Genomic DNA, 26,371 nt, shown 5'->3' with positions numbered 1-26,371 from the left:
TGACACCCTTGTCAAAAATTAATTGACCAGAACTGGGATTGAGGTTCAGTGGTAGAGCATTTGCCCAGCTCATGTGAGACACTGGGTTTGATCCTCAGCACCACATAAAAGTAAATAAATTTTTTTAAAAAATCTTGTGTCCATCTACAACTAAAAAGATATTTTTTAAAAAATTAATTGACCAGCCATGCATGGTAGCACATGCCTGTAATCCCAGTGACTTGGGAGGCTGAGACAGGAGGATCCCAAGTTCAAGACCAGCCTGAACAACTTAGCAAGACCGTATCACAAAATAAAGTCTGAAAGGACTGGGGATGTAACTTAGTGGTAGAATGCCCCTGGGTTCAGTCCCTGTTATCACCAATAAATAAATGAATAAATAAATAATAAAAAGCAAATTAACTGACTGTTAGATACATGGTTTATTTCTAGGCTCTGAATACTGTTCCATTGATCCTGTAATAGTACCATATAGTTTTGATTTCTGTAACTTTTTTTTTTTTTTTTTTGCGGTACTGGGGATCGAACTCAGGGCCTTGTGCTTGCGAGGCAAGCACTCTACCAACTGAGCTATCTCCCCAGCCCGGATTTCTGTAACTTTGTAGTGAATTTTTTAGCCTGATATTGATAGTGCTATTTCTCCTTTTTATTTTCTGTTGTAAGTTTTGATGTAGGAAGTGTAAATCTTCCAGCTTAGTTTTGTCTTGTTCTCAAGATTATTTTAGCTATCTGGGGTCCCTCACAATACCATATGAATTTTAGCATCAGTTTTTCTTTTTCTATAAAAAAAAAAAAGTCCACTGGAATTTCCGTAGGCATTGCACTGGGTCTGTGTGTTTCTTGATGGATGACTGCTATTTTAACAATATTAAATCTTCTAATCCATGAACACAGGATGTTTTTCCAATTGTTTAGGTCCTTAACTTCTTTCAGCAATATTTTGCAGTTTTTAGTGCACAAGTATTTTTATGGAGATGCTTGCTTAAACCTATTCCTAAATATTTATTCTTTCAGATGCTATGGTAAATGCAAGTGATGTCTTAATCTCTTTCTTGCAGTCTTTGTTTCTGCGTGTTGGTCTTGTACCCTGCAACTTTGCTGAAGTCATTTATTAGGGCTGATGAATTTAGAGGAAAATTTTTAGGGTTTTCTGTATAAAGTTAATGTCCTCAGCCAACAGGGAATAGTTTTACCTCTGTCTTTCCAGGTTGGACGCCTCTTTTTATTTCTTCTTCTTGCCTGATGGCTTTCTCCTAGAACCTCTAGTACATCACTGAGTGAAAGCCAGAAAGCAGGCATCCTCGTCCTGGTCCTGTCTTGGAACACTTTCAGTCCTAGGACAGGCCGGAATCAGAACAGACCATTCCCGTGTGCCGAGCTGGGCCTGGCGCGGGAGTCTGAGCGAGGGACCTGGGTCACACGGGCCTGGGTCTAGACGTGGCGGGATCCTGCCAGGCCCAGGTGGAGCCAGCCTGTGGCCAAGGCCTGTCTTCCCCTTCCACACCTGGGCTTGGTCTCCTGGCCCCTTCTGTGCAGAATGCTCTGACGAACCAGGCACATCATGGCGCTTCTGTCCCCACAGAAGAAAAGCCGGAATGAGACGTACGGCGAAGGCAGCGGCGTGGAGATCCTAGAGAACCGGCCCTACACAGACGGCCCCGGGGGCTCAGGGCAGTACACGCACAAGGTGTACCACGTGGGCATGCACATCCCCGGCTGGTTCCGCTCCATCCTGCCCAAGGCGGCCCTGCGGGTGGTGGAGGAGTCCTGGAACGCCTACCCCTACACCCGAACCAGGTGCGCCTCCCGCCGCTCCCCGGCCTCCCATCTGGTGGGAAGAAGTGCCAGATCCAGGGGTGGGTCTCCAGGCGGGCTCAGCCCCTGCACTCACAAGGACACAAGGCTGTGTCCCAGACGTGCCGTGAAGGCCCCCAGGCCGTCCCCACAGACGAGGGAGGAATATACCCGATGCCTCCCAGACTCCTCAGGGTAGAGGCCACAGAAGGTGGCCTTCAAGCCAGGGCTTCTGAGAGGGCCTGGGAGTGCAAGCCAGGGACAGTCCCCCTGCTGGGAAGAGAGGAGCTGAGGTGGCCAGTGCCCCGGACCACTGCACCCGACCTTCAGACGGTGGTACTCTGCGCCCCAGTATGTAGCTCAGCACTGCCGGGTTGAGGGGCTGGGGCTGCTCCCACCCGCCACCACGTGCTGAGCAGACAGGGTCCCCACCAGCCTCCTGGGACCTCCTTCCTTCCCCACACCTGGCGAGTACCGGCTGTCCCCGGAGCTGGCTCTTGTGGGGAGGCCAGCATGTCCTGCAGTGGGGCTCAGACTCCTCCAGCTCCGTGGTACCTGCTCTGTACATTTCCACCACCATGAGCATGTGGACTCCAGATCAGAGCTTCCAGACGCTCCATGTCCACTCCACTCTCCCCTTGGCCTAAGCCCAGCCCTCCTCCCACCTTGGCCTGCCTGTTCTTGGGACAGGGTGAGAACCCAGGAGGGGACCGGGACAGCACGTCTCGGCCAGCCCTACACTCCTTTCTCTCGCCACCTCATCGATGTCCAGTTGTGTCCGACGGGCAGACAGCCACCCACAGCCCCTCCAGGCACAGACCCAGTGGCCTCTGCCTCCCCTCAGGTTCACCTGCCCTTTCGTGGAGAAGTTCTCCATCGACATCGAGACCTTTTACAAAACGGATGCTGGGGAGAACCCGGATGTCTTCAGCTTGTCTCCCGTGGAGAAGAACCAGCTGACGACAGGTGAGCAGGAAGCCCTGCAGGGAAGCCCTACGCTTCCCTCGGTCCCCCTTGGCCCCAGGCCTGGCCCTGTCCTGGTGGCAGGTCAGAGTGCAAGTGAACGAGAACATGAACCCCGAGACTAGGGCCTTTTCTGCTTAGAGCTCCGCCCCTCCAGCCCCAGAAGTGCCCCGGTGGCTCTGGGGAAGCCACCTCAGGCTGGCAGCCGTGCATGAGTGCCCAGGCAGGTGGGGCCATGGCACAGACAGAGGCTGTGCCCCTGTTGGCTCCATGCCCACAGCCAGAGCCGCCACGTGGGACGCAGGCCCCATTTGTTAGAGCTTCATAAACGACGCCAGAGGTCAGGATTTTCATGCGAAATTTCCAAATTCCCAAATGTTGGCCACTAATTCAAAACAAACACGCCAGTCGAACAGGAGGCGTCTGTGGGCCAAGCACAGCTGTCCGGTCCCCTCTGTGCAGGCAGAGTGTCCAACCGCTCAGCCTGCTGGTCTCCGCAGCATGAGCCCTGTGTGTAGGTGCACCTGGTCCAGGGTGCTGGCCAGGCACCTCATTTGGCAAGAAATGGACAGTGAGTGTCCAGCTGCGTACCGGTCATCTCACCCTGTCCCATACAGACACCCGGACAGTTCCCCAAGTCCCCACCTCAGTCCATCACTGCTTTGGCACCAGGACAGCTCCTTTCCTGGGAAGCATTCCCCGCTCTTCTGGTCCGTCCCCACGGAAATGCGTGCCAGTCCTCCATGCACCCCTGGACCTGCCGTGCCAGGTGGTGGGCACACGGGCGGTGGGGCTTGTCGACATGACTTGGAAAGGCAGCGCCTGGCGGTCAGGGAGCTGCCGCGGCATCACACTTGCTCCCAGACTGTCCCTGCCACGTGGCGAAGCCCGGGGCCCCCAGAGGATGTGGGCGTGGAGGGCCTGGCCGGGGCGGGGTGCAGGTCGGGCAGGGGTGACCACTCACAGTGCCCCCCAGACCTCATCGACATCGTCAAGGACCCCGTGCCGCCCAACGAGTATAAGGCAGAAGAGGACCCCAAGCTCTTCCAGTCGGCCAAGACCCATCGCGGGCCCCTGTCCGACAACTGGATCGAGGAGTACAAGAAGCAGCTGCTGCCCGTCATGTGCGCCTACAAGCTCTGCAAGGTGGAGTTCCGCTACTGGGGCATGCAGTCCAAGATCGAGAGGTTCATCCACGACACCGGTGAGCACCCTGCGCCCGGCCTCCCTGCTCCCCGAGTCTGCTTCCTTTTTATTCCTGAAAGGTGAACCGAAGCCCCTGTTCGCCCCACCCCCCGCCCCAGCTTATCTTTTTTTTTTTTTTTTTTTTTTTTGCTACTGTGGATTGAACCCAAGGGTTCTCTGCCCCTGAGCTACATCCCCAGGCCTTTTTATCTTGAGACAGAGTCTTGCTGAGGTTGGCCTTGAACTTGCAGTCCTCCTGCCTCAGCCCCCCAAGCTGCAGACTTGCAGGCCTGCGCTGCTGTGCTCAGCACCCCCAGCTCACCTTGGCCTTCCCTGAATGACGTGCATACTTCCTGCTGCACGAGCCCCAAGCACTGTCCAGTTGTCCCTGCCCCACTCGTGAACGATACTGTGTAGCCTACACCCCGCTCGGGCCAGCAGCCACTGAGGCCACCAGGGCCTCTGGCTCCCAGGCCTGGTTGCTGTACCTGACAAGGCTGCAGTCCCAGGCCCAGCCATGGCCTTGTGTTCCCTACTAAGCCAGAAGTTCTGGATGGCAGAGTGGCTTGGACATTGCACTGTCCTTCACACCAACCCAGCCTGCCCGGGGCCCCTTGCCCGGCGAGTGCTCGCCTAGGCCCCTCCCCTCCTCTGCAGCCATCAGCACCTGCCCACCCCAGTCACCGAAGGCCAGCACCCTCCTGGTCCTGACCCCAGGGTTCGTGCCCCAGGATTCACCCAGGCAGACACTGTGTGGTGCCACCAGCAGGACTGGTTGGGTCTAGATGTGAACAGGGCCACACTGCGATGACACTCTTCACACCTGTCACATTGGCGCTTGGTGGCCCTTGAGGATAGGCATCGTCACCCTGCTCTGTAGAGGAGGAAGCAGACTTGACACTGGCCAAACGCAAAGCAGGCCTTCTCCCCAGCCACGGTGGACAGGCACCCGTGTCGGTGCTGTGGGACCCTGAGAGGTGCACACCGCGGCAGAGGCAGAGGTGCCGAGCGGACGGGACAGCACGACCAGCTCCGCCCCCGTGCAGTGTCCGTCAGCAGGAGGAGGAGGACGCCCATCCCTGAAGGGCTGCGTCCCTGCAGTCTGGCCGTCCAAGCAGCTAGGAGCTTAGATTGGCCCAAATCAACCTCCCTCTTTAGTCAGGGCTCACAGGCTGTCACACGGTCCCCAGTTCTGAGACCCTAAGCAGAAAGGACAGTGGCCTGGACACAGCCTAGGTGTCCCTCAGACCTGCCTGCCAACCTGGGCCGTGCCCCTTGTGGCCGTGGGTCCCCACTTTCTGCAATGGAAGTCGCAGTTCTCAGCTCACCGGAGTGTGTGAGCGGGGGCCGGGGTCTCCCTGACGCAGGCCTGCCCCACCACCGGGTCCGAACACGGCTCAGCGGTGACTCGTCCACCCTCTCCTCCGGGCTTCTCCAGGGTCAGCCCATTCCAGGCCCCAGCAAAGCCCAAACTGGGACCCTGGCCCAGGAGCCAGGGGTGCTCAGACTCAGGGCCCTCGAGCCTGGCCAAACTTCAGGGATCCCCAGTCCCCCGAAAGTCAGCTCTACCCCCAGACAGTGGGCATGGAGGGAACGAGACAGTTCTGCCAAATAGCAGCCTGCAGCTCTTCCCTGAGCCTTGCTTTCCTCATCTGAGAAATGGGTGGTGACACGGCTCAAGGACAGGTCGTGGGTGCAGAACCAGCACAGTCACATCAGCTGCTGCAAACATGAGTGTCCCCAGGGGTACCTGGTGAACCCACGTGAGCCAGGCCCAGCTTCCTCCAGGGCCTTGGGGAGGTGGCTGCAGGGCTCGGCACAGGCCTGAGCCGTACCCCCTGCTGCCTGGCTCCAGGCCCGGTGCTGCGTCCCAGTCCTCCCACATCCCAGGGTGAGGCCATTCCCATGTGGGTTGCAGCTGGGCCAGAAAAGTGAAAGGGCCTGTCAGCATGGTGTCTGAGGCCACCCCAGGGCTGGGCCAGGAGGGCACCACGGCACAGCGAGTGGGGGTGGACACTTCCCACAGTGGCAGGCCAGGAGGTGGGGGGCTGGGGAGGGGAGTGCGGAGGAGGCCCTGGCCAGCCTGAGGCCTCTTGGAGGGCCCCTGCCACTCTCCTGGAAAGCAGAAGACGCATACCCTGGGAGCCAGGAGAATGCTGGAATGAATTTCCAGGAGAATTTCTAGAATGTTCAGAGCTACAAGACAGAAAAATGATGTAAATGAGCCAAAAGACACCGACAGGAAAAGGAATAATAAAATGCGATGTTGCAAGCACATAAATACCATGCAGCCGCAAGCCAGTGCCCAGAGCCTCGCACGGGCGCAGCCCACCCAGAGAAGCAAGGGCAGGAGAACACACACAGCGGGACGCGTCTGTAAATTTCAGCCGCAGCCTAACAGCCCAACACGTGCAGAAAAGCACACCTGTGTGCCAAAACGAGCAAAGCGAGTGGCAGACGTGAAATTCAGGACAGACTCTTGCAGGGAGGGGACCAGGTCGGGGAGGCGTCACTGGGACAGTCTGTTCCTGTGCTGGGTGGTGGATGTTTTCTCTTTCTGATGTTTCTGTTGAGCAGCTTTACTGAAGCATGATTTTGCATGCCATACGGTTTACCTGTGTGAGAGCAGCCAGGTCAGTTAAGGACACGTATTCACAATTGTGCTCTGAGCTTCTGAATATCCCGCCACCCCAGAGGGTCCCTTGCTCCTGACTGGTCTTTGTGTCTTAAAAGGCATATTATTGTATCTTATTTTACATGCATAATATATTCCTATCTATCTCATATGTAAAATATAGTCTATGAAAAGCATTTTTTAAACCAGACAGGATCTGTAATCCCAGCTACCTGGGAGACTGAGGTAGGAGGAGCAAAAGATGGAGGCCAGCCTCAGCAACTTAGCGAGACCCTGTCTCAAAATAAAAAATTAAAAGCCCTGAGGATATAGCTCAGTGGTAAAGCACCCCTGGGTTCAATCTCATTTTGAACTTGAACTTGAAATTGGACAGGAAAAGGAGACTGGGCACTGAAAGAGGAGACTCAGGAAGTCCTACGCCACTTCCCATGGGGCAAGGACTTCCCCCAAATTAAAATCTGGCTCCTGACCAGACACCTTACCCAGGAGCCCCTCCCCTCTAACCATAGAACCACTGTGAGTTTGTGAAGCCATTTGGGAGCCAGTCCCCTCATTTTGCAGATAGAGAAGCTGAGGCACAGACAAGCAGTGACCCGAGTCTGCAGCCTCCGTGGGCCGGCCCGGGGCTCCTGTACAGTCCCAGGCTGACGGTGCCCCTCCACCCGCGCAGGCCTGCGGCGGGTTATGGTGCGGGCCCACAGGCAGGCCTGGTGCTGGCAAGATGAATGGTACGGGCTGAGCATGGAGAACATCCGGGAACTGGAGAGGGAGGCACAGCTCATGCTCTCCCGCAAGATGGCCCAGTTCAACGAGGACGAGGGGGCCGCGGACCTCACCAAGGACCAAGATGCCCAGGACCAGGCAGCCGGGGTGCCCCTGGAGCCCAGCAGCAGCAACGGGGAGCCCCTCGTGGGGCGCGGCCTGAAGAAACAGTGGTCCACGTCCTCTAAGTCATCACGGTCATCCAAGCGGGGAGGTGAGCCCCAATGCTGCCCGGCCCCCCAGTGGTCCCCATCTTTCGGTACAGGCTCTCCTTCCCTGCCCCCAGGCAGCCTGTGCCGTTGCTGGGTTGCTGGGTCATCCAGCTCTGAAAATGGCCTGTCTCCTGGACATTGGGAAGCTAAGCCTTTCAGGGGACAGCCTTCTCTTACTGGGCAGTGAAGCCCGATGCCCCTCCCCAGCAGGCCCACCTCTGCTCGGATATGGCCCAGGGTGAGGAGGACTGACCCTAAGGGCCTGGGGGCGGAGCTGGGCGGGCTCCCGACATCTGTGGGGAGCTCAGGTCTGAGGAAGAGGTGAAGTGGGGCCTTCCTCTGCAAGCCCCCTCTTCCCAGCCCTGAGGGCGCGGCTCTGCGCCTGTGCTGCAGTCAGGAGCAAAGGCGTCCCCGCCACGCCCCGCTGCCCTGCAGTGTTGCTCTCCATTCGTGAGGTTTGCTGGGACTGAATTTCAGGAGTCTGTTCACGGCACCCAGGCCCAGGCGCTCCTGCCCCACGTTCTCCCTGGACACGACTGCACTGTGCCGGGTGGCGAGAGGGGGTCCTTTCGAGAGAGACTGGCTCCTAGGACAGCCCTGACCATGTCGTCCAGGCCCACAGGTTTCCACCTCCCTGCTGTCGCCGGCTCCGCAGAGCTTGGCCTTCCCCGCAGGGCAGGCAGTCATCTGAGGCTTTGCCTTCCAGCCAGCCCCTCCCGCCACAGCCTCTCCGAGTGGAGGATGCAGAGTATCGCCAGGGACTCGGACGAGAGCTCAGACGACGAGTTCTTTGATGCACATGGTAAGCAGTGGCTCCCTGCCGCCCTCGGGCCTTCCCGGGAGAGGCGGCAGGGCCCGGAGGGTGACATGGCCCCACCTGGAGGCATGCTGCCTTGAGTCCCTACCCAGAGGTTGGGACGTGCCTGTGGGCCTGACTAGGGGCTGCTCTCTCGGAACCACCCCAAAAGGACGCACGGGTCACACTGAGGCATTTTTCCACTTGTGAATTTCTTTCCATAAGAAGTGTAACTTACCGTGTTATAAATTTTCATACTTATTCATCTTGTTCTTGTTTATTCTTGATTAAATTAATGACATTAATATAAATCAAATATGTATCTAAAGTAGCCACGTTAGAAAATGCAATAAGCAGAAATGGATGCACCATTCGTTTCCGGCTAATCCCCCCATAAACACGAGGAGCCACCCCAGCCGGAGGGCGTGAGCAAGGCCTCCTTGCTTGGTGTCTTTTCTGTCCCCCTCAGCGAGGTCCGAGGGACCAGCGGGCAGATGCAGGGAGGCAGCCCTGTGCAGGCTGGCAGGGCAGGGGCTCAGCGGCAGGGACTTAGCCACAGGCCTGCACCAGGCGAGGCAGCGAGAGCCTGCTCATGCCACCACCATAGCTTGGAGGGCAGTAGAGCCATGTAAGGGTGGCGTTTCAGTTAACTGGCCATCAGCCTTAAGGGGAAAGAACTCGGGGGATATTGTCCAGCCAGGAAGAAGGTGCAGGCTTTACCCTGGGGCCAGATGACCCGGGAAGGCTGCCAAGGGTGGGGAAGGGGTGACTTTGGGGTCCCACCCATCCCTGACAAGAGGAAAATACACATCTAGTTTAGAAAAAGCTGTAGAAGAGAAGACAGGGAAAAGGGGCCAGCAGGAGCCCAGACCTAGGCAGCTGCCTGGGCCCAGCAGAAACTCCAGAGAAGCAGATGCGAGTACCGGGCACGGAGCTGGGAGTGGCCCAGTGGTGGCTGCTGGTTCAGTCCCAGCAGAGGGCAGGGAGGGAGGGGGAGCCAGCGGGCCGAGGCGCTCCCAGCAGCCCTCCTCTCCGGCCTCCCCGAGCTGCATTTTGTGAACATTGCAAGACGTCAGCCTGGGGTACATGGGTGTAGTTCGGCCACGAGAGGAAGACTACACCGAGGCTTCCCGCAGCAGCGATGGACCCCGAGTCGAGAAGCCGCCACAAAGACCGCACACCGTGTGGCGTAGGGCTGCGGAATGTCCAGATAGGCAAACAGAGACTGGACCGCAGGCTGGTGGCTGGCCAGGGAGGCTGGGGGAAGCCGGCCACTCTTGGCTGGGGCTTCCACCCAAGGATGGTGAAGGGCACTGGCCACAGCACTGTGGGGATACTAAATGCCACTTAAAATGGTTTACATGATGGATTTGATGTCCTATGATTTATTACCACAGTTGAAAAAACAAAAAGTTTGGGTGGCGTCGTTTGCATGGCTGTCTTGGTCAGGAAGGGAGCAGGCGGGGCCGGGACAGGGGTGCAGGCCCGGGAACCTGGGGGCTCCTGGGGTGGCCCATCCCTGCTGAATCCCCCTCCTCTGCAGAGGACCTTTCCGACTCGGAGGAGATGTTTCCCAAGGACATCACCAAGTGGAGCTCCAATGACCTCATGGACAAAATTGAGAGCCCGGAGCCAGAGGACACACAGGGTAACTCGCCCAGCTCCTGCACGGTGCCAGCGGGCCGGGAGGACCTGGGTCCCAACCCCACTTGCAGCCACTGTGGCCTCTGCGGGGTCCAGCTGCGCCCATGGCTCACGGGGAGGCTTCTGTGTTGCAGAGAGTCTGTACCGCCAGAGTGGCCCTGAGTTCAGGGTGGCCTCCAGCGTGGAGCAGCTGAACGTCATCGAGGTGGGTGCCAGGGTGCTCGGGCAGGGATGGTGCTGCCCAAGGCTGCCTGGGATGGGGCAGGGCTCCAGGGGACAGTCCAGGGCACAGGAGGCGGAGCTCCGCACTGCACCTCACTCCCACACTGGGCCTGGAGCCTCCTGTCCTTGCCGCCCTGCTAGTGAGGTACCACCCGCCCTCTTTCTGATGTCCCTGAGAGCCAGGGACAGCCGACAGCCCCCAAAGATCTTGAGCAAGTTCCACCTGTGGGAAAGTACAATGAGAAACTTGTAAATTCCAGATCAAAAATAAGATCTTCGCCTTGTGCCCAGCCTATCTGAAGACAAAAAGGCAGAAGGGGAGGAAGCGAAAGTCTCCTAGGCAGAAGTGATGTGGCCATGGCCTGCCAGGTGGCCTGTGGGAGTCAGGCCACGCTCAGTGTGTCCAATAAAGCTCTTGTGGAACCTGTGTCCGCTTCGGGGGTTCTTGGCTGGAGCTCTGCCCCTCCTCCACCCGAGGGCCGTCAGAGCTGTTTGCACTGGGGGCCGGCGTCCCGAGCTGCAGTCACCACGCTGCCCTGGACCCAAGCTGCCTAAGGTGGAGACGGCCCTCCTCGGGTCCCCCTGGGGTGTCTGGGGCGGGCACCCACACCTCTCCCCCTCCTGGGGTTTTCTGCTCTGAGGTCTGAGGACAAGTGGGTTTTTCCAGAAGGGGCAATGGACCAGGAGTGATTTCCAGTTGCTGCTTAATGGTAGATAAACAGAGCCCCCCACCTGCAGTGCACACAGCTCTGACTGCCCCGCAGGGAGGGGCAGAAGGGGCCTGGGGCTCGGGATCTGCCTCTGGATGTGTATTGGAACCCAGCACTGACTCTGGGGTGCTGCTCTCCAAAGTCAGATCCCTGTGCTTGCAAAAGCCCCCAAGCTGGAGCCTTTCCTAGTGGAAGCAGGCAGCTTTATGGAGACACTGACCAGGGACAGGGGCACGACCTGGCTCTCCAGAGCTGTCCCCGCGACTCCCAAGGGCTCTGTTACCACTGGGGCTCAGGGCAGGTGGAGTTCCTATCTCAAGCTGAGTGTGAGGACAAGTGTGTTTCAGGGGCCTGCAGGGGCCCCTGAGTGGTCTCCAGTGCTGGCTCCGGCCAGACGGGTACAAACGAGATCAGCCCACAGCCCTGCCCTGCCCTGCCCTGCCCTGCCCTGGCAACTGAGCACTGCTGGACTCAAGCTCCTGCTGTGGACGTGTCCCCCATGGCCTTCTCCTGGCCGTGTTGGAGAACCCTGCGCTAGTGATACAGATGGGGCTGTCCAGATCCCCTGGCCAGGCCAGACTCCAGGGGGCAGTCCCTGTGGGCACACAATCCATGGCCCACAACTGGCCTGTAGCTCCCTTTCCCATCCCATGCCCCTGGAAATAGCATGGCACAGCAAGGACACTCCAGCGGCCCCTCACTTGCATCTCCTGGTCACACACTAGAGGCTCAGGAAGGGAGCAGGGAGGACCCTGGGAGCAGAGGTGCTAAGCTTTGCCAGGGGCTCTGGGCCAGTGCACCACTTGGAGGTAGAACGGGCCCCGGGCCTCTCCTTGGCCCACCGCCTTGTCTCTAAGAGGAACAGCAGTTCCACAAACCGCTGTGTGATCTAGGGTCCACTCTGACCTCACAAGCAGGCCTGGTCAGCAGGAAGGTGGGATCGTGACTGTGGTAATCAGGGCTACAGACCTGTACTGTCCTTCCTGCTAGAATGTTCTGGAGACCTAGGAGCCAGAGAAGGTATGGGGAGAATGTGGCACTGCAGACAGAGCAGCCTGGCCGCGCCTAATGAACTGTGGCTCTGAGCCCGTGGTGGCCCTGACTGCTCCAGCCAAGATAGACCATGCCTGAGACAGAAACGGAGGAGCAGCAGCCCCCAGAGGCCAGGCCCTGCCGGGCCTGCCTCCTCCCTATGCCAGGAGACCAAGCAGAAGCCGCTGGCTGGCCCCCAATCCCAGGAAACGGAGCTTCCAGAGGAGAAACTGACCCGGCCTCGAGTCCTCCGTGCCCGCGGTCAGGCCTCCCTGCTCCTCTAGGCTCTGGTCCTGGCAGGGATCTGAGGGAAGGAAGGAAGCTGTCCAGCCCCAGGCTCCACAGCTGGATCACCAGAATTGAAGTGCTCAGAAGGAGGCTTTGGGCCAAGACAGACCTCCCCACAGCAGGACGGCCTGGCAGGGAGTTGACCCCCTTCCTCGCCTGTGCAGGACGAAGTCAGCCAGCCGCTGGCTGCGCCGCCCTCCAAGATCCACGTGCTGCTGCTGGTGCTGCATGGAGGCACCATCCTGGACACAGGCACCGGGGACCCCAGCTCCAAGCAGGGGGACGCCAACACCATTGCCAACGTGTTTGACACTGTCATGCGCGTGCACTACCCCAGCGCCCTGGGCCACCTCGCCATCCGCCTGGTGCCCTGCCCCCCTGTCTGCGCCGACGCCTTTGCCCTCGTCTCCAAGTGAGTGCCATCTACCCGCTGTACCCCCTTGCCCACGGGGAGGGAGTGCAGAATGCCCTCCCCATCCACCTGAGCATCGGTGGCTCCCCTAGTCCAGACACCCTTTCCCGTGTTGGGCCTTCTCTGCCCAGAGATGGCAGAACCTGGGCACAGAGCTTAGCCCAGATTCCGGGAAGCTGGGTCCAATACTGAGTCTGTTTCCAAGTCTGATGTCAGGTGCTGACATGCCGCCACCAGGATGCAGATCTAGTTGGCAGCCCTGGACTCCGGAGCTGGCCCAGGGCTGGACCTGGGAGCCTTTCCGTGAGCCCTTAGGGCCAGGTAGCTCTGTCTACCCTGCTGCCCAGGCCTAGGGAGGGGGCTGCTCCCTCCTGACCCAGCCCCTCGCCCTCAGCCTCAGCCCCTACAGCCATGACGAGGGCTACCTGTCCAGCAGTCAGGACCACATCCCCCTGGCCGCCCTGCCTCTGCTGGCCACTTCTTCACCTCAGTACCAGGAGGCAATTGCCACAGTGATTCAGAGGGCCAACCTGGCCTACGGGGACTTCATCAAGTCCCAAGAAGGCGTGACCTTCAGTGGGCAGGTAAGTGGTGGCGGCGGGGAGGGAGGGCCCTGCAGGGCTGGCTAGAGGATGAGGGGCCACGTTCCCAGCCAGCAGGGTGGGAACGTGGGCCCTGGGCCTCTCCTGCCTCCAGGTCTGCCTGATCGGGGACTGCGTTGGGGGCATCCTGGCATTTGATGCCTTATGCCACAGCAACCAGCCAGTGTCTGAGAGTCAGAGCAGCAGCCGCCGGGGCAGCGTGGTCAGCGTGCAGGTACCAGAGCAGGGCTGTGGTGGCGGGACGCCCCTCTCTTGGCCCCAGACCCCCGCGGAAACCCGTGGCGTCCCACAAGTCTGTAGAGTGGCTGCCCTTACCTGCTTCAGGGCCCCTGGCCACTCCCTGCCCCACATGGTGTCCCACGAGCAGCACCCAGCACAGACTGAGGTGAGCTCGCTCGGGCACCGCCGAGCCGAGCTCCGTTCTGTTCATTTGATAAACATCACCAAGGCCCCGAGCCCGCCCCGTGGCCCAGGAGCCGGTCAGCAGGCAGGACCCGAGGGCGTCAGTCTCGCTCACTGAGGACCCAGGGAAGGCCCCAAGCCGCAGGTTCACACTGGGCCCTGAAGAGGCCAGGGGAGTGCTTCTCAGAGGCCCCCCTCCAGTGGAAGGGCAGGAAGTCATAGGGCTGCCAGTGCTGGTGCCCAGGGGCTGGAGAGCTGCAGTGTGCCCGAGCGTAGGAGAGCATGTGGCTTCATAGGCCACAGCCTGGTCTGCACGGGAGGGAGCGGCCCTGGGCGGCTGAGCGGTGGACCCTGTGCCCTGCCCAGCAGGGAGGGGAGATACGATTTCCCCTGCAACAGAGTGGCATTCGGCCTGGGGGAGGTCCCCAGGTGGCCAGATGGGCCAGGAATGAGGGTTGCTGGACTTGGCCAGTGGGCTGAGAGGCAGCAGGGGACGAGGGCCTGCAGCTGGGCACTGGCCAGCAGGACCTGGAGGTGGGAGGGAGGGGCAGCTCCCAGGACATGGCCACCCGGCAGTGAGCCTCCTCGGGCCGTTCCAGGACGCCGAGCTGCTGTCCCCGGGCGCTCTGGGGAACTCGGCGCACAGCACCAGTGGCAGCCGTGGTGGCTCCAACCTGGAGAGCAGCCGGCACCTGAGCCGCAGCAGCATCGACATCCCCCGCAGCGCTGGCGCCGAGGACTCCAAGAGGCAGCTGCCCCGCAAGAGGAGCGACTCGTCCACCTACGAGCTGGACACCATCCGGCAGCACCAGGCCTTCCTGTCCAGGTGGGCGCAGGGCCAGACCAGGTGAGGGAGGAGTCTGCAGGAGGGAGGCCGTCTCAGAGTGAAGGACACAGCGGGCTCCTTGGCCACCCCACATGCCTGAGGTTTGCCAGGTGCCACCTGGGGGGTCCTCTGGCCTGCTGGGGGCCCATGGTCTTGCATACACCCCGAGCCACCATGAGCCACAGGAAGCAGGTTTTCCTGAGGGAGGTATGGCTGAGGCAGGGGCAGTGTGGCTCGGTCAGGGCTATCCCAACGGTGGCAGTGTCCCCACAGGAGCTAGGCAGCTGCATCCTCAGGACAGCACAGGGCAAGTCCCTGAAGGGCCATGAGACCCAGCCTGTCCCTCGTGAGGCTGAGGGAGGGCTGCCCTGGGAAGGGCCAGTGTGACCCGCACGTCCCCCGCAGCCTGCATGCCAGCGTGCTGAGGAACGAGCCCGGCTCCCGTCGCGCCAGCAGCTCCACCATGCTGGACGGCACCGGCACCCTGGGCAAATTTGACTTCGAAATCGCGGACCTCTTCCTCTTCGGGTGCCCGCTGGGGCTTGTCCTGGCTCTACGGAAAACCGTCATCCCCGCCCTGGATGGTGAGAGTCTTGTGGGGCAGGAAAGGGGCACGAGCTGGCAGGGGTCTCAGTGGACCCCTGAGGCAGGCCAGGGTCGTGGCCGGGCCCTTTCCCCATCCTCTGAGGGCCTCAGCCCTCCTGTCTTCCTGCTCCACCAACCCAGTCGCCGGCCCTGTCTCAGCACCTGCTGGTCCATTCCCTGTCCAGGTGTCCAGAGCAGAGGACATGCAACAGTGGAGGTCCAGGAGGGGGGCACTGCCCAGGGTCAGATGGGGACAGAGCCAGGCCCCGGTGTCCAGGCTCCTTAGAGCTGGAAGGCCGTCACCGTGCGCCCTCTCACCCTGGCCCAACTGGTCTCAGGTCATGACCTTTTCAGTCACAAACTCTCCGAGAGCTGTGGGGCCCCTGGTGTCCAGCCCTGGCCCCACCTGCGGGTGAGGCCCTGGCGCCGTCCCTGGTGCTGTCCCCGGCACCCAAACAGAACACTCCTGGTCCCCAGAGGGAAAGGGACCCCAACAGACCCCAGCCAGCCTCCCTCCCGCCCAGTTTTCCAGCTGCGGCCAGCCTGCCAGCAGGTCTACAACCTCTTCCACCCCGCCGACCCGTCCGCCTCCCGCCTGGAGCCGCTGCTGGAGCGCCGCTTCCACGCCCTGCCGCCCTTCAGCATCCCCCGCTACCAGCGCTACCCGCTGGGGGACGGCTGCGCCACGCTGCTGGGTGAGCGCCCCGGAAGCAGACGGTCAGCGCCCTGCACCTTTCTGGGGCAGTGCACGAGGCCCAGCGGGGGACACCTCTCCCAAAGGACACTTCTCAGTGCTCCTGGGAGGCTCGAGGGACTTCCGCCTTTCAGAGGGCATGGTCGGGTCACCCTCGAGGGCAGGCAGGGAGGACTCCCCTCCGCAGTGCCCCGGCCTCTAGTCCAAAGGCTGAGGACCCAGGAGGACCCTCCCCGGGTTGGGGGCATCGTGCACTGGGCCCTCGCGTGGCAGGAGTAAGCCCAGAGACGGGCGCGGGATGGGTGGGTCTGGGTGGGATGCGCCCAGGCCCGCCAGCCGTCCCCACCAGCCCCAGCGTGTGTCCCAGCATCTTGTCGCGTCCTGGTCCTCAAGGAGCCAGAGTCTGTGTTGGCGTGTGCGCAGGCAGCCCACGCAAGTGTCTGTTCTTGTCCTCTCTGTTCTCTCCCCATCTGCCTCCAGTCGAGACCGTGCAGAGAAACCCCGAGCTGGTCCTGGAGGGTGGCCCCCTGGCCCCTCTCCCCCATGGGGACGGCTTCCTGGAAACCAGTATCCCTGTTCCCGCGCTCACCTGGCAAGATGGGCCCCGCCAGAGCCTGGGCTGTGCTGAGTGTGTGTACCCTACTGTGGTGACGTCTGCTTGGCTCCTGACCCCCAGCCCCCAGCCCCCTCATGCCCCCTTTGGCCACTCGGAGTTCAAGGGACCATGGTGGCAGGCAAGGAAAGAGAGCCGGCAGGAAGGGAATCTTGGTGCCCCCTTTCTGCACACTGCGCTGACAGCCCAAAGCAAAAATGGTTGCAGCCGCCCAGACAGGCTGTCCCCGAGTCACACAGCTCGCCAAGGACAGGCCAAGAGTGCTGCTCCTCCTTTTTGTGGCTTTTGAGAGCAGATAAGAGGTGGGCTGGGGTCTCCAGCCAGCTGCCCTCCCTCAACACCTAGGAGAAGAATTTGATTCCAGCAAGGAGGTGGGGGCTCGGGTCCCCTGTCCCCTCCCTGAGGACGCTCAGCCCCCTCTACCGCCCGTGCAGACGGGCCCCTCCACTGAGCCCAGTCCTCTGCCCCATCCTGTCCTCAGCCCAAACGCAGACGAGCCTGGCTAGAGTCCTTAGCAGGCGACTTTGTCCCTATTCGTCATGGCCCACCTGTGAGGGATGCGGGGCAAGGGCTGCCTCCTCACCATCCTCCATGCAGCACGGGCTCCCTGGGAAGTCATCCAAGGTCCTGTGGTCACCCCTCCAACACAGGGTGGGTCAGGCAGGCTGGGTCAAGCCAGAGGCCCAGAAGGACCCGTGCTGCTGGACTGCCAGAGACCAGCCGCGGAGCCGTGTGTAGGGCAGAGTGGCCAGAGCGGGCTAGCCCTCACCTCACCTCCACACCGAGTCTGTGTCCATCTGTCCGTCCTTCCTACCCCGCCTCCCTCCCCTCCCTCAGCTCAGGCCCTCTGCAGGCCTGGCACGGCCACATCCCAGCCCACGCGAGCCGAGGCGCACGCTGGACCCAGCGTGCTCCCCCACACCGCTGGGGGGACGAGGGACCGAGTTGGCCTCCCTTACCTGAGTGTCCCTCCCTGTGCACCCGTAGCAGATGCACTCCAGACTCACAACGTGGTCTTCCAAGAGCACGCAGCCCCCGCGTCGCCCGGCACGGCCCCCGCCAGCCGAGGCTTCCGCAGAGCCAGCGAGATCAGCATCGCCAGCCAGGTGTCCGGCCTGGCCGAGAGCTACACGGCCTCCAGCATCGCCCAGAGTGAGTGGCCTCCGCGAGGGGCTGAGTTCCCCGGGGGGCAGCTGGACACGTCGCCGCAGCTGGGGAGGGGGTGCTGGTGGAATCCAGCTGTAGAGGGCAGGGCAGCTGCTGAAGAGCCACAGTGCCCAGGGCAGTCCCCCATAGCGGGCCAGCCAGTGGTCAGTGGTGCGAGGACACCCGCCTCCCTGGGAGGAGAAGGGCTTGGACAGAGCCATGGCCCCTCGCTCAGCCCTGTCCCTGCCAGAAGCCACCCGGCACAGGAGCAGAGGGCAGGGTGGCGCACCCGTGCTGGGCACAGGCTCTCTGCGCGGGGGCTGGGAGTGTTTTGGTCAGTGTTGCCTTTCTGCGGGGCGGGGTCTGCGTCTGGCCCAGGCCTTGGCTGTCGCGGCATCTCCAGGCTGGCCGTGGCGGTGGTGATCTCCGGGCAGCTGAGCCGCTGTCCTGTTCTTGCTTCTCAGAGGCACCCCCAGCACTCAGCCGCAGCCCCCGCGTCAGGCGCCTGTCCCAGCTCGCCCTCCCCTCCCCTCCCCCCGCCACCCCCGGGCCCTGCCCCCCGGGGGGCCCCAGCCTGGAGAGGGCGCCCGGCCTCCGTGACAGGGACGTCAGAGCAGGTACCCCACCACAGGCGCCCCGCTAACCAGGGCCACTCTTGCCAAGCTTGCCTCGCACCTCACTGCCCGGCCCTGCCACCTGTGCCCCGCTTTGGGCGGGAGGACGCAGGCCTGGGGAGGAGGGCAGCGGTTAAAGCTAGCTGGGGACCCACGGGGCCTTGAGCCGGGAAGAGGCCAGGCAGGGACCAGGGGAGCTGCTGGGGGTCCTTCATCACCAAAGCTGTGTGCAGAACCCAGGGAGCCAAGACCCATGAACCGCATGCCCGCTGGCCCTCCGAGGGCCACCCCGGGCGCACTGCAGGCAGAGCAGAGGCGCCTGCTGAGCATCCCTCTGGAAAGCCCGGGGCTTCCCCTGCCGCCTCGGGCAGCAGGCCCTCCCGAGGTCCAGGAAGGGGCTCCTCAGAGTCCCCGACAGGCGGGGACATGCGGTACTGCCTCACACTCAGACTCGCCCCTGCTCCCCAGGCCCCTGCAGGACCTCCAGTGCTCCCATGGGACAGGCCACGGCCACGGCCTTCTGCCCACACAGCTGCCCGCCTGCCACCAGCCTGGGAGACCTGCTTTGCCTGGGCTGAGCAGGCCTGAGGGACCAGCAGCCCGCTGGCTCTCTGTCCCTGTGCTCAGCCAGGCCGGTCCTGCTCCCTCCTCCCTGCAGTTGCTGCCAGGTGGTGGGGCCAGAAGCGGATCGACTACGCCCTGTACTGCCCGGACGCCCTCACGGCCTTCCCCACGGTGGCCCTGCCCCACCTCTTCCATGCCAGCTACTGGGAGTCAACGGACGTGGTGTCCTTCCTGCTCAGACAGGTGCCAGGCCACTGCCCAGGCAGGGCTGGAGGGAGGGGAGTGAGGTGTTCGCACTCGCAGGCTAGGGGAGGCTGGGGGCTAGAGGCCAGGACAGAGGGGAGGCTGGGGGCTAGAGGCCACTGGGGTGGATCCAGTGTCAATCACCTGACCATGACCGGCCTCAACCCCAGGTCATGAGGCACGACAGCTCCAGCATCTTGGAGCTGGATGGCAAAGAGGTGTCAGTGTTCACCCCGTCACAGCCCAGAGAGAAGTGGCAGCGCAAGAGGACACACGTGAAGCTGCGGGTGAGGGACCCTGGCCGCAGTCCTAGGTGCCCTCCCAGGAGGCCCGTGTCACAGAGGAAACAGGCGCGGCGAACGCGAGGCCTGTTCAGCCCTCGGTCTGAGCAGGCGGGAAGTGAGGCTCCTCCCGTCCCCGGACCAGGCAGCGGGGTGGCTGAGCTGGACCGGCACGGGAGCCCGCCCGCTCCAGGCCCAGGCTCGCTCCCCAGGTGCCCCGCAGACCCCAGCGGTTCTCCGCGCCCCACCCTGACCCTGGCGAGCTCTCCCTCCCCAGAACGTGGCGGCCAACCACCGGCTCAGCGACGCGGTTGCCAACGAAGATGGCCCACAAGTCGTGACGGGCCGCTTCATGTACGGACCCCTGGACATGGTCACCCTGACCGGGGAGAAGGTGAGGACCCAGGGGACCTCAGGGAGCCCCTGCTTCCCCCTGGCTGAGGCACACGGAGCGTGCAGGCTGGCGAGTGACCAGCGGTGACCAGCTCGCCCCTGCTCACAGGTGGACGTGCACATCATGACACAGCCGCCCTCGGGGGAGTGGCTATACCTGGACACTCTGGTGACCAACAGCAGTGGGCGTGTGTCCTACACAATCCCTGAGACACACCGGCTGGGAGTGGGTGTCTACCCCATCAAGATGGTGGTCAGGTAGGCACCTCCAGGGGTGGCAGGACAGGGCCAGCCTCCGGGGGCAAGACGAGGGGCTCGGCTGGTTCTGACAAGCTGTCCCTGCCGGCCAGGGGAGACCACACGTTTGCTGACAGCTACATCACCGTGCTGCCCAAGGGCACGGAGTTTGTGGTCTTCAGCATCGACGGCTCCTTTGCCGCCAGCGTGTCCATCATGGGCAGCGACCCCAAGGTGCGGGCCGGGGCCGTGGACGTGGTGCGGTGAGTCGCCCCGTGGGGCCCAGTGACTCTCACAAGGTGGGTGGGCTCAGCACAGGAGGCCCTGCCCCCTGACCTGAAAAGGAGGGCTGGCAAGAGCAGGCACTCTGCAGGGTCTGTGGTACTGTCACTGTCACCCGTTACCACTGCTGTTTGAGCCCATCAGGGATGCACTTCTCAATGGCCCACGCAGGGCACTCGGGCTGGGCAGGAAACAGGGAGGCCCGGAGGGAGGAAGGGCCGGCATGGGACACCCGTGCCTGCCCCTCACCCCAGGCACTGGCAGGACCTGGGCTACCTCATCATCTACGTGACGGGCCGGCCAGATATGCAGAAGCAGCGGGTGGTGGCGTGGCTGGCCCAGCACAACTTCCCCCACGGCGTGGTGTCCTTCTGTGACGGCCTGGTGCACGACCCGCTGCGGCACAAGGCCAACTTCCTGAAGCTGCTCATCTCCGAGGTGGGGCCGGGGAGGGGCGGGCGGGGAGGGGAGCGGCGGGGGCGCCTGTGCCCACACCCGTCTCGCCCCCAGCTGCACCTGCGCGTGCACGCGGCCTACGGCTCTACGAAAGACGTGGCCGTCTACAGCTCCATCAGCCTGTCCCCCATGCAGATCTACATCGTGGGGCGGCCCACCAAGAAGCTGCAGCAGCAGTGCCAGGTGAGTGGGCAAGCCCAGGGGCCGGGTGCGCGGCTGAGGGTCCCCGCCGCTGACGGCCCGTCCGCACCGCCCTGCAGTTCATCACGGACGGCTATGCAGCCCACCTGGCCCAGCTCAAGTACAACCACCGGGCACGGCCAGCCCGCAACACGGCCACCCGCATGGCACTACGCAAGGGCAGCTTCGGCCTTCCTGGCCAGGGGGACTTCCTGCGCTCGCGGAACCACCTGCTCCGCACCATCTCAGCCCAGCCCAGCGGCCTCAGCCACCGACATGAGCGGACGCAGGGCCAGGCAGACTGTGAGCAGCGAGGCCAGCGCAGCATGAGCATGGCGGCCAGCTGCTGGGGCCGCGCCATGACAGGCCGGCCGGAGCCAGGGACAGCCACGGGCCCCAAGTAGGGCACCGTCAGTGAGGCCCTGTGGTCTCCATGGTGCTAGGCCAGGGCTCCAGCCTCACCGGGAGGCCTGGCCTGAGCACACACAGGTGGCTGGGGATGAGCAGACACGCCTGGGAGCTTGTCCCAGGGCCCCTTGGAGGACACGGGCCTTGCCACCCAGTCCTCCGGCCCTGCCTCGTGTCCTAGGGCTGCAGCGTCCAGCATATCGTGGAAGATGGCAGGACAACCAGCCCAGGACAACAGAAGGACCAGGACACCCCTTAGCCTGGCCTGGGAGGCACTTCTGGACATTGTGCCCTGTGTTGGTCTCCGAGCTCCTGGTGCCAGGGGTGGGCCCGGGCCCATCCTGCCACTTCCCTATCCATATCCTCCACCCCCAGGTCCCCTCCCATTTGGTAGCAGCTCCCACAGGGGTCCAGTCTGCTTCTCGTTGACTTGTTTCCCAACTGTTCGACCTCACTGGTTTTGCACTGGTTTTTGTGAGTGGAGACCCATTACCATCTATGGCTACAGAGGCGTCGGCATGCATGAAATTCAGTATTTGCTGATCCAGGACCTGCTACCACAGAAGGTTCCAGTTTGGCAAGCCCCCGTGCAAGCAGGAGAGAAAGGCCACATCTTGATTTCTGCAGCCCTGCCTGGCCTGCCAGCGCCGCGGCAGCCCCGGGTCCTGCCCCAGCTGGAGCCCAATCCAGTCACAGGGCTGGTGGTACTTCCAGCCCTGAGCACAGCCCAGGCATGAGGCCATGAAACACAAGGCCGGTTCCCCCGCAGTCCCACCTGGGCCGCAGGGTCTGGACAAGCCTGGCCTCTTCCCCTTGCCTGCCACCAGTCAGGGCCCCAGGCCATGGCCCTTCCCTGCCTGCCCTCCGCCTTTCTACTTCTCCACCTGATTTCTATGAGGTTTTTTAAATGAGCAATCCTCGGCTGCTTCCTTTCTTAACTCTTTCAGTACCAAGCGCAGCCCCTCCACATGAGAACACCCAGCACTGTGACGGAGTCCAGCCTGGTTCTGGGTCCGTGGGCCTGCCCCAGCCCGCTCAGCGGGGTGCGGGCTCCCCGCCTCACCTGACCGTTAATTCCACTGAATTTCTACGGGGGAGGGGGAGGGGGGTGAGGCCACACCTAGTTTTTTAATGCCAATTCCGTTCCGTTTCGACGCTGAATCTAAGCCACAGCTCGCTTGCTAGCTTACAGGCAGGCAGCCACGACTTCGGTCCTCACCTGCACCAGGAGTGCTGCGCCCGGGCCTGACCCCTGCCGCCCTCACAAGCACCGGGCAACCTCGGCACTCTGCTCCTGACACTCCGACAACCTGGATACAGCTCAGGGCCACAGGGCTGGGCCGGAGGTGCAGGCTAACGGCAGTGTTCCCCGAGTGTAGATATGTACAGCCGAAGGGTGGTGTAAATGTTCTGCAAAGCGGGCCTGTACAGAGGGAGAGCTATTTATTTTGTGCAGAGAAAAGTACCCGGGGGTTGGCACCTCGGGCTTATTCACATTTAAGGCGTAGCTTTTTGTTGTTGCAGGCGTCACGTGTAAAGCAGCGATTACTTTATGGACCGAGTAGCCACATAACTGTTGCCGTGAAAGTGCAATAGCTGACCCCCTGCTCCCCAGCGGGAGTCACTGGCCCGACAATCACAGCCCCGGGCAGGGGCCCCTGTGGCCAGTGCTGCCGCCTCTGTCAGCCCCATCTTGCCCCATCTCACCTACACCTCAGTGACTAGCCATCTGGAGAAGCACCTGGAAGTCCTGGGCCCGCCTGCAATAAAGGCCGGGAGGCCCTGTGGGCAGTGGACTCAGGCTCTCCCAAGGAAGCCCCCATGGCTCCGTGCCCCCCGCAGCCTGCCCAGTCGCCAGCCATGCCAAGGACAACAGCAATAGTCCCCTGGGCCTCTCCCAGGGCCCTCAGCCATAGACGGTGAGACGGGCAGCCTCCCTTCCAAGTCTCTCTTCTGTATCCAGGTCTGCTTTCTGCCTCCCTAGATTCCTTTCACCACGCCTCCTGAGGAAGCACCAGTTTTTCAGAAACCAAGAGAGGGAAGGGCAAAGTCCTTTAAATACCAAAAATGTTTACAGTGTCGGGTGCTGAGCTGCAGGGCTCAGGCCTGACCAGTCGTAACCAAAGGGTGAGGCAGGCCTTGCTGACTGCCACCCCCACCCCAGGCCTGTTAGAATAGAAGCCTTAGTCCACCCCACCTGCCCCGAACCCCAGGACTGAGCCTCAGCCACCACCCAGCTCCACCACCTGCCTTCTCTTTGATTTCTAAAGAGGGATTCAGCAGAGACCCACCCCTTCCTGGCTCAGTCTGAGCTGCCTGCCTCCTGCCCCACCCCATTGCCGCCTTCACATCTGGGCCCCTCCTGTCTGTCCTCGTGCTGTCTGTCTCTGGGTCATGTGTGAACAGTGTCCCCACACCCTCCCTGCTGTCCCTGCATCATTGGGCCTGAGTGTGCTCTGTATACGTCACTGTCTGTTACACCAATTAAAGAAGCAGGAAGGCTTCCTTGTGGTCTCTTTACTGCGGCGGCACCCGGGGGGCAGGTGGGGACAGGGCCTGTCCTGGCACAAAAACCAGTAGGGAGGAGCCAACCCTCGTAGTCAGTGCAACTGCTGCATGCAGTGCCACCAGTACACTCGTGCAGGGCTGACCCTGGGTCCCTTCCAAGGCACCGCCCAGTGAGGCACATCTGTGAGCCTCTCTGCTTTATAGAGGGCACAGCAGTAAGCCACCTGGTCCCTCACCTGTTGTGATGTCTCCCCACGCCTACGGGTCCAAGTGCAGAGTCAGGCTGAACTGGGACAAAGCCATACTGGACTCAGGTGTAGGGCAGGTGGGCTGACAGGTGAGCAGCAGGGCAGAGGGAGCAGGGGCCCAACACCCCACTTTCCTCAAGGTGCCTGAGGCCCCAGAAGTCCACACCACCCTCCCAACCCTGCCCACAAAAAGCAACACAACAGGAAGACTAGGACCAGAGAACATTTAATATCTGCTGCACCGCACTCGCTCTTTCAGGTGGGGGTCCCAAGAGGCCCTGAGCCTCACCTCCAACCTTGCTCCTGAGGAGGCTGGGCTGGCTCCACAGGGGGAAAGGCCATCAGCACCTGAGGCCAACCTCCAGGCCATGCCACCAACGTCCGCAGCGTCAACCAGCCAGGGGCCCTCAGGGGAGCAACCCGGCTCGCATCTGGAAGGCTAGGCCATCCCCTCGGGTGGCTTGCTGGGGAAGAAAATGCACAGAAGGAGTGGGACACCAGAAGCAGCTGGGGGCAGACCACAGGTAAAGGGGCAAAGCCTACCTTATTGATTTCTCTGTGCCGCTCTTTGGTCACGATCTCCTCCAAGACCTCGCCATCTCCCTTAATGAGCCTAGGGGTGGAGGGTGTCCATCAGTAAGGTCAGGCTGAGTCCCTAATGCCACTGAACCCAGCAGAGGTCCCCAGGGCTCAGGCCACCGTCTTGAGCAGGGGGAGCCTGGGACAGGGATGGAGGGATGGAGAGCCTGACACCAGGCAGAGGGGAGGAGCAGCTGATAAGTCCCATCACAAGTGACAGTTTTCCACTACACTGCGCCTTTTGGGAGCAGCTGCAGCCACACCCCTTCCTCCCGGAAGCCCGGTCCTGGGTAAGACCTCCCAGGTGCTGCCTGGGACCTGCTGTGCACACCACTCCCACCTGGTGCGGCCGGTCTCAGGGTCCACCACTTTTCGGATGACACTCTGCCGGGCATCCCACTCCTCCTTGGTCATAGGCTTCATGGCCTGAATGCGGGACTTCTGCTCGTCCGTCAGGACTAAAAAGGAAGGTGAGAGGAGCCTGTGGGCAGGCTGGGGAGGGGCTTCTCTTCCCCCCTGCACAACGGGTGGGGCAGTACCTGGGCCATCATCATCTGCCCCAGTGGATCTGTGCCACTGGTCCAGCGAGGGGCCAGGCAGAGCTTCGGCCTGCTGCACCTTCACCTTCTCTTTGCCCCTCTTCTTCAGCTTCTTTTTCCTTTTTTTTTTCTTCCTCTTCTTGTCCTTGTGCTTCCCTCGCTTCTTCCGACCATCACTGGAGGAAGAAGAGGAGGACGAGGAGGAAGAAGAGGAGCTAGAAGAACTGGAAGAAGAGGAGGAGGAGCTGGATCGTGGTCTCCTCCGGGCCTTTTGCTTGCTTCTCTCTGTGATGCAGGGAGAAGGTGAGGCTGGAAGGCCAGGAGGGCAAGGAGTAAACTTTCATACCCTTGCTCTGGCCTGGGGTAGGACCAGGTCTGTGCAGTGAGACGCTCCCCGGAAGAGATCAGAGCTCTCCCGGAGGAGCACCTTGTGGGCTCCAGGAGGCCACCGTCCCCTGGGCAGGAGGGCAGGCTCCACCTCTCACAGTTGCACCAAAGGCATGATTACGTGAACCCCTCTACCCGAACTCAGCAGACTGGGCAGGGCCCAGTCTCCTCCCGGCCGAGGGTTTCCCAATCCTGGCTATACATCCCGCACCCCTGAATGCTGCTCACTCCGATTTCCCCACAGCCGGTCCCAGCTGCCTGCGGAGAAGTTCCCGCACCCCGCTTCCCAAGCCCCGAGGTCCTCACCCTCAGTCCCCGAGGCGGTGCTGGCCTTTCGACCTTGGGATCCAGAGGCCGAGCAGTTCCTCGAGGCGTCCTTACTGCTCTTCTTCCTTCTCTTTTCCGACCTTCGACCCCGGGACCGGCTGCGACTTCTCGAACGCTTGCGAGAGCCAACATGGGCCATAGCGGCGCGGGCTGGGGATGGGAAGAGGCGCGCTTCATCCGCGGCTCCCTTGGGCCGGATCGCAGCGTGGGCTCCAAGGGCGGCTCCAAAGGAGTCTGGTCCTCAGGACCCCTGACCCAGCACGCAGCGGGGAACCGCAGTCTCCCCTCCCAGCCCTCTGGAGACGCTCGCTTCGCCGCCGCCTCCCGGACCGGCGCGTCGGCCCCTTTAAGGTCCCGCCCCCGCCCGACGCTCCACACCTGCGTACCCAGCGCGGCGCGGCGAGGGGCGTCCCGAGTCCGTCCCCGCGCGCTCCCACCCTCCTCCCTGCTCCCTCCGCAGCCTCGCCGCCTCAGGGAGGACCCGGAGGCTGTCCCCACCTCAACCGCCCATCGGCCCGGCCGCCGGCTGCACACCCAGACTTCGCAAGGAAGCGGCGGCACGGTGGCTGCCGGACCACTTCCGGCCCCGGGCGGTGCGCGGG

At 62.0% G+C, this 26,371-nt stretch overlaps 2 protein-coding genes across 18 annotated transcripts in view; one reads left to right on the top strand and one right to left on the bottom strand.

Moving 5' to 3' along the window:
• Window positions 1–23,684, top strand: part of Pitpnm2 (phosphatidylinositol transfer protein membrane associated 2) — a 122,010-nt gene extending 98,326 nt beyond the window's left edge. For 10 of the 15 annotated variants that reach the window (XM_047560245.1, XM_047560251.1, XM_047560244.1 and 7 more), the window contains 24 exons: window positions 1,583–1,797; window positions 2,639–2,760; window positions 3,734–3,961; window positions 7,248–7,553; window positions 8,258–8,353; window positions 9,891–9,995; window positions 10,126–10,196; window positions 12,408–12,655; window positions 13,050–13,239; window positions 13,352–13,471; window positions 14,259–14,485; window positions 14,891–15,069; window positions 15,595–15,765; window positions 16,245–16,394; window positions 17,365–17,529; window positions 17,988–18,140; window positions 18,796–18,944; window positions 19,115–19,231; window positions 19,503–19,619; window positions 19,728–19,876; window positions 19,969–20,118; window positions 20,392–20,575; window positions 20,648–20,776; window positions 20,854–23,684. In XM_047560245.1, the coding sequence (XP_047416201.1) occupies window positions 1,583–1,797; window positions 2,639–2,760; window positions 3,734–3,961; window positions 7,248–7,553; window positions 8,258–8,353; window positions 9,891–9,995; window positions 10,126–10,196; window positions 12,408–12,655; window positions 13,050–13,239; window positions 13,352–13,471; window positions 14,259–14,485; window positions 14,891–15,069; window positions 15,595–15,765; window positions 16,245–16,394; window positions 17,365–17,529; window positions 17,988–18,140; window positions 18,796–18,944; window positions 19,115–19,231; window positions 19,503–19,619; window positions 19,728–19,876; window positions 19,969–20,118; window positions 20,392–20,575; window positions 20,648–20,776; window positions 20,854–21,177 (4,065 nt within the window). In that variant the 3' untranslated portion in view covers window positions 21,178–23,684. Of the gene's footprint in view, window positions 1–1,582; window positions 1,798–2,638; window positions 2,761–3,733; window positions 3,962–7,247; window positions 7,554–8,257; window positions 8,354–9,890; window positions 9,996–10,125; window positions 10,197–10,473; window positions 10,613–12,407; window positions 12,656–13,049; window positions 13,240–13,351; window positions 13,472–14,258; window positions 14,486–14,890; window positions 15,070–15,594; window positions 15,766–16,244; window positions 16,395–17,364; window positions 17,530–17,987; window positions 18,141–18,795; window positions 18,945–19,114; window positions 19,232–19,502; window positions 19,620–19,727; window positions 19,877–19,968; window positions 20,119–20,391; window positions 20,576–20,647; window positions 20,777–20,853 lie in introns of those variants that run through there. The other 5 variants (XM_047560254.1, XM_047560255.1, XM_047560256.1 and 2 more) reach the window with 5 other exon arrangements.
• A 462-nt stretch (window positions 23,685–24,146) lies between these two features.
• Arl6ip4 (ADP ribosylation factor like GTPase 6 interacting protein 4) lies at window positions 24,147–26,362 on the bottom strand. 3 transcript variants are annotated; one of them, XM_047560887.1, is made up of 6 exons: window positions 26,268–26,362; window positions 25,749–25,919; window positions 25,056–25,364; window positions 24,857–24,974; window positions 24,481–24,550; window positions 24,147–24,401 (listed from the first exon to the last, which is right to left on the bottom strand). In XM_047560887.1, the coding sequence occupies exons 2-6, from the start codon at window positions 25,906–25,908 to the stop codon at window positions 24,345–24,347; spliced, it is 714 nt and encodes a 237-aa protein (XP_047416843.1). In that variant the 5' UTR covers window positions 25,909–25,919; window positions 26,268–26,362; the 3' UTR covers window positions 24,147–24,344. The 3 variants fall into 3 exon arrangements, with proteins under 3 accessions (XP_047416843.1, XP_047416844.1, XP_047416845.1); XM_047560888.1 differs by having other exon boundaries at window positions 26,156–26,307; XM_047560889.1 differs by having other exon boundaries at window positions 25,056–25,340; window positions 26,156–26,302.
• Between the last annotated feature and the right edge of the window lie 9 nt (window positions 26,363–26,371).

This window comes from Sciurus carolinensis, chromosome 8, assembly GCF_902686445.1.
Source record: "Sciurus carolinensis chromosome 8, mSciCar1.2, whole genome shotgun sequence".
In the NCBI taxonomy this organism is placed as follows: Eukaryota; Metazoa; Chordata; class Mammalia; order Rodentia; family Sciuridae; genus Sciurus; species Sciurus carolinensis.
The sequence above is the reverse complement of the archived record's forward strand: the minus strand, read 5'-3'. Positions and strand labels throughout refer to the sequence as shown.

Excerpts from the sequence above, each read along its gene's own strand:
- Arl6ip4 (XM_047560887.1), bottom strand. The coding sequence starts at position 25,908 with ATGGCCCATGTTGGCTCTCGCAAGCGTTCGAGAAGTCGCAGCCGGTCC. Across the intron at positions 25,365-25,748 it reads CACCGCCTCGGGGACTGAGG|CCTCACCTTCTCCCTGCATC; the intron begins GTGAGGACCTCG and ends CTGGCCTTCCAG. Across the intron at positions 24,975-25,055 it reads GGCAGATGATGATGGCCCAG|TCCTGACGGACGAGCAGAAG; the intron begins GTACTGCCCCAC and ends CTTCCTTTTTAG.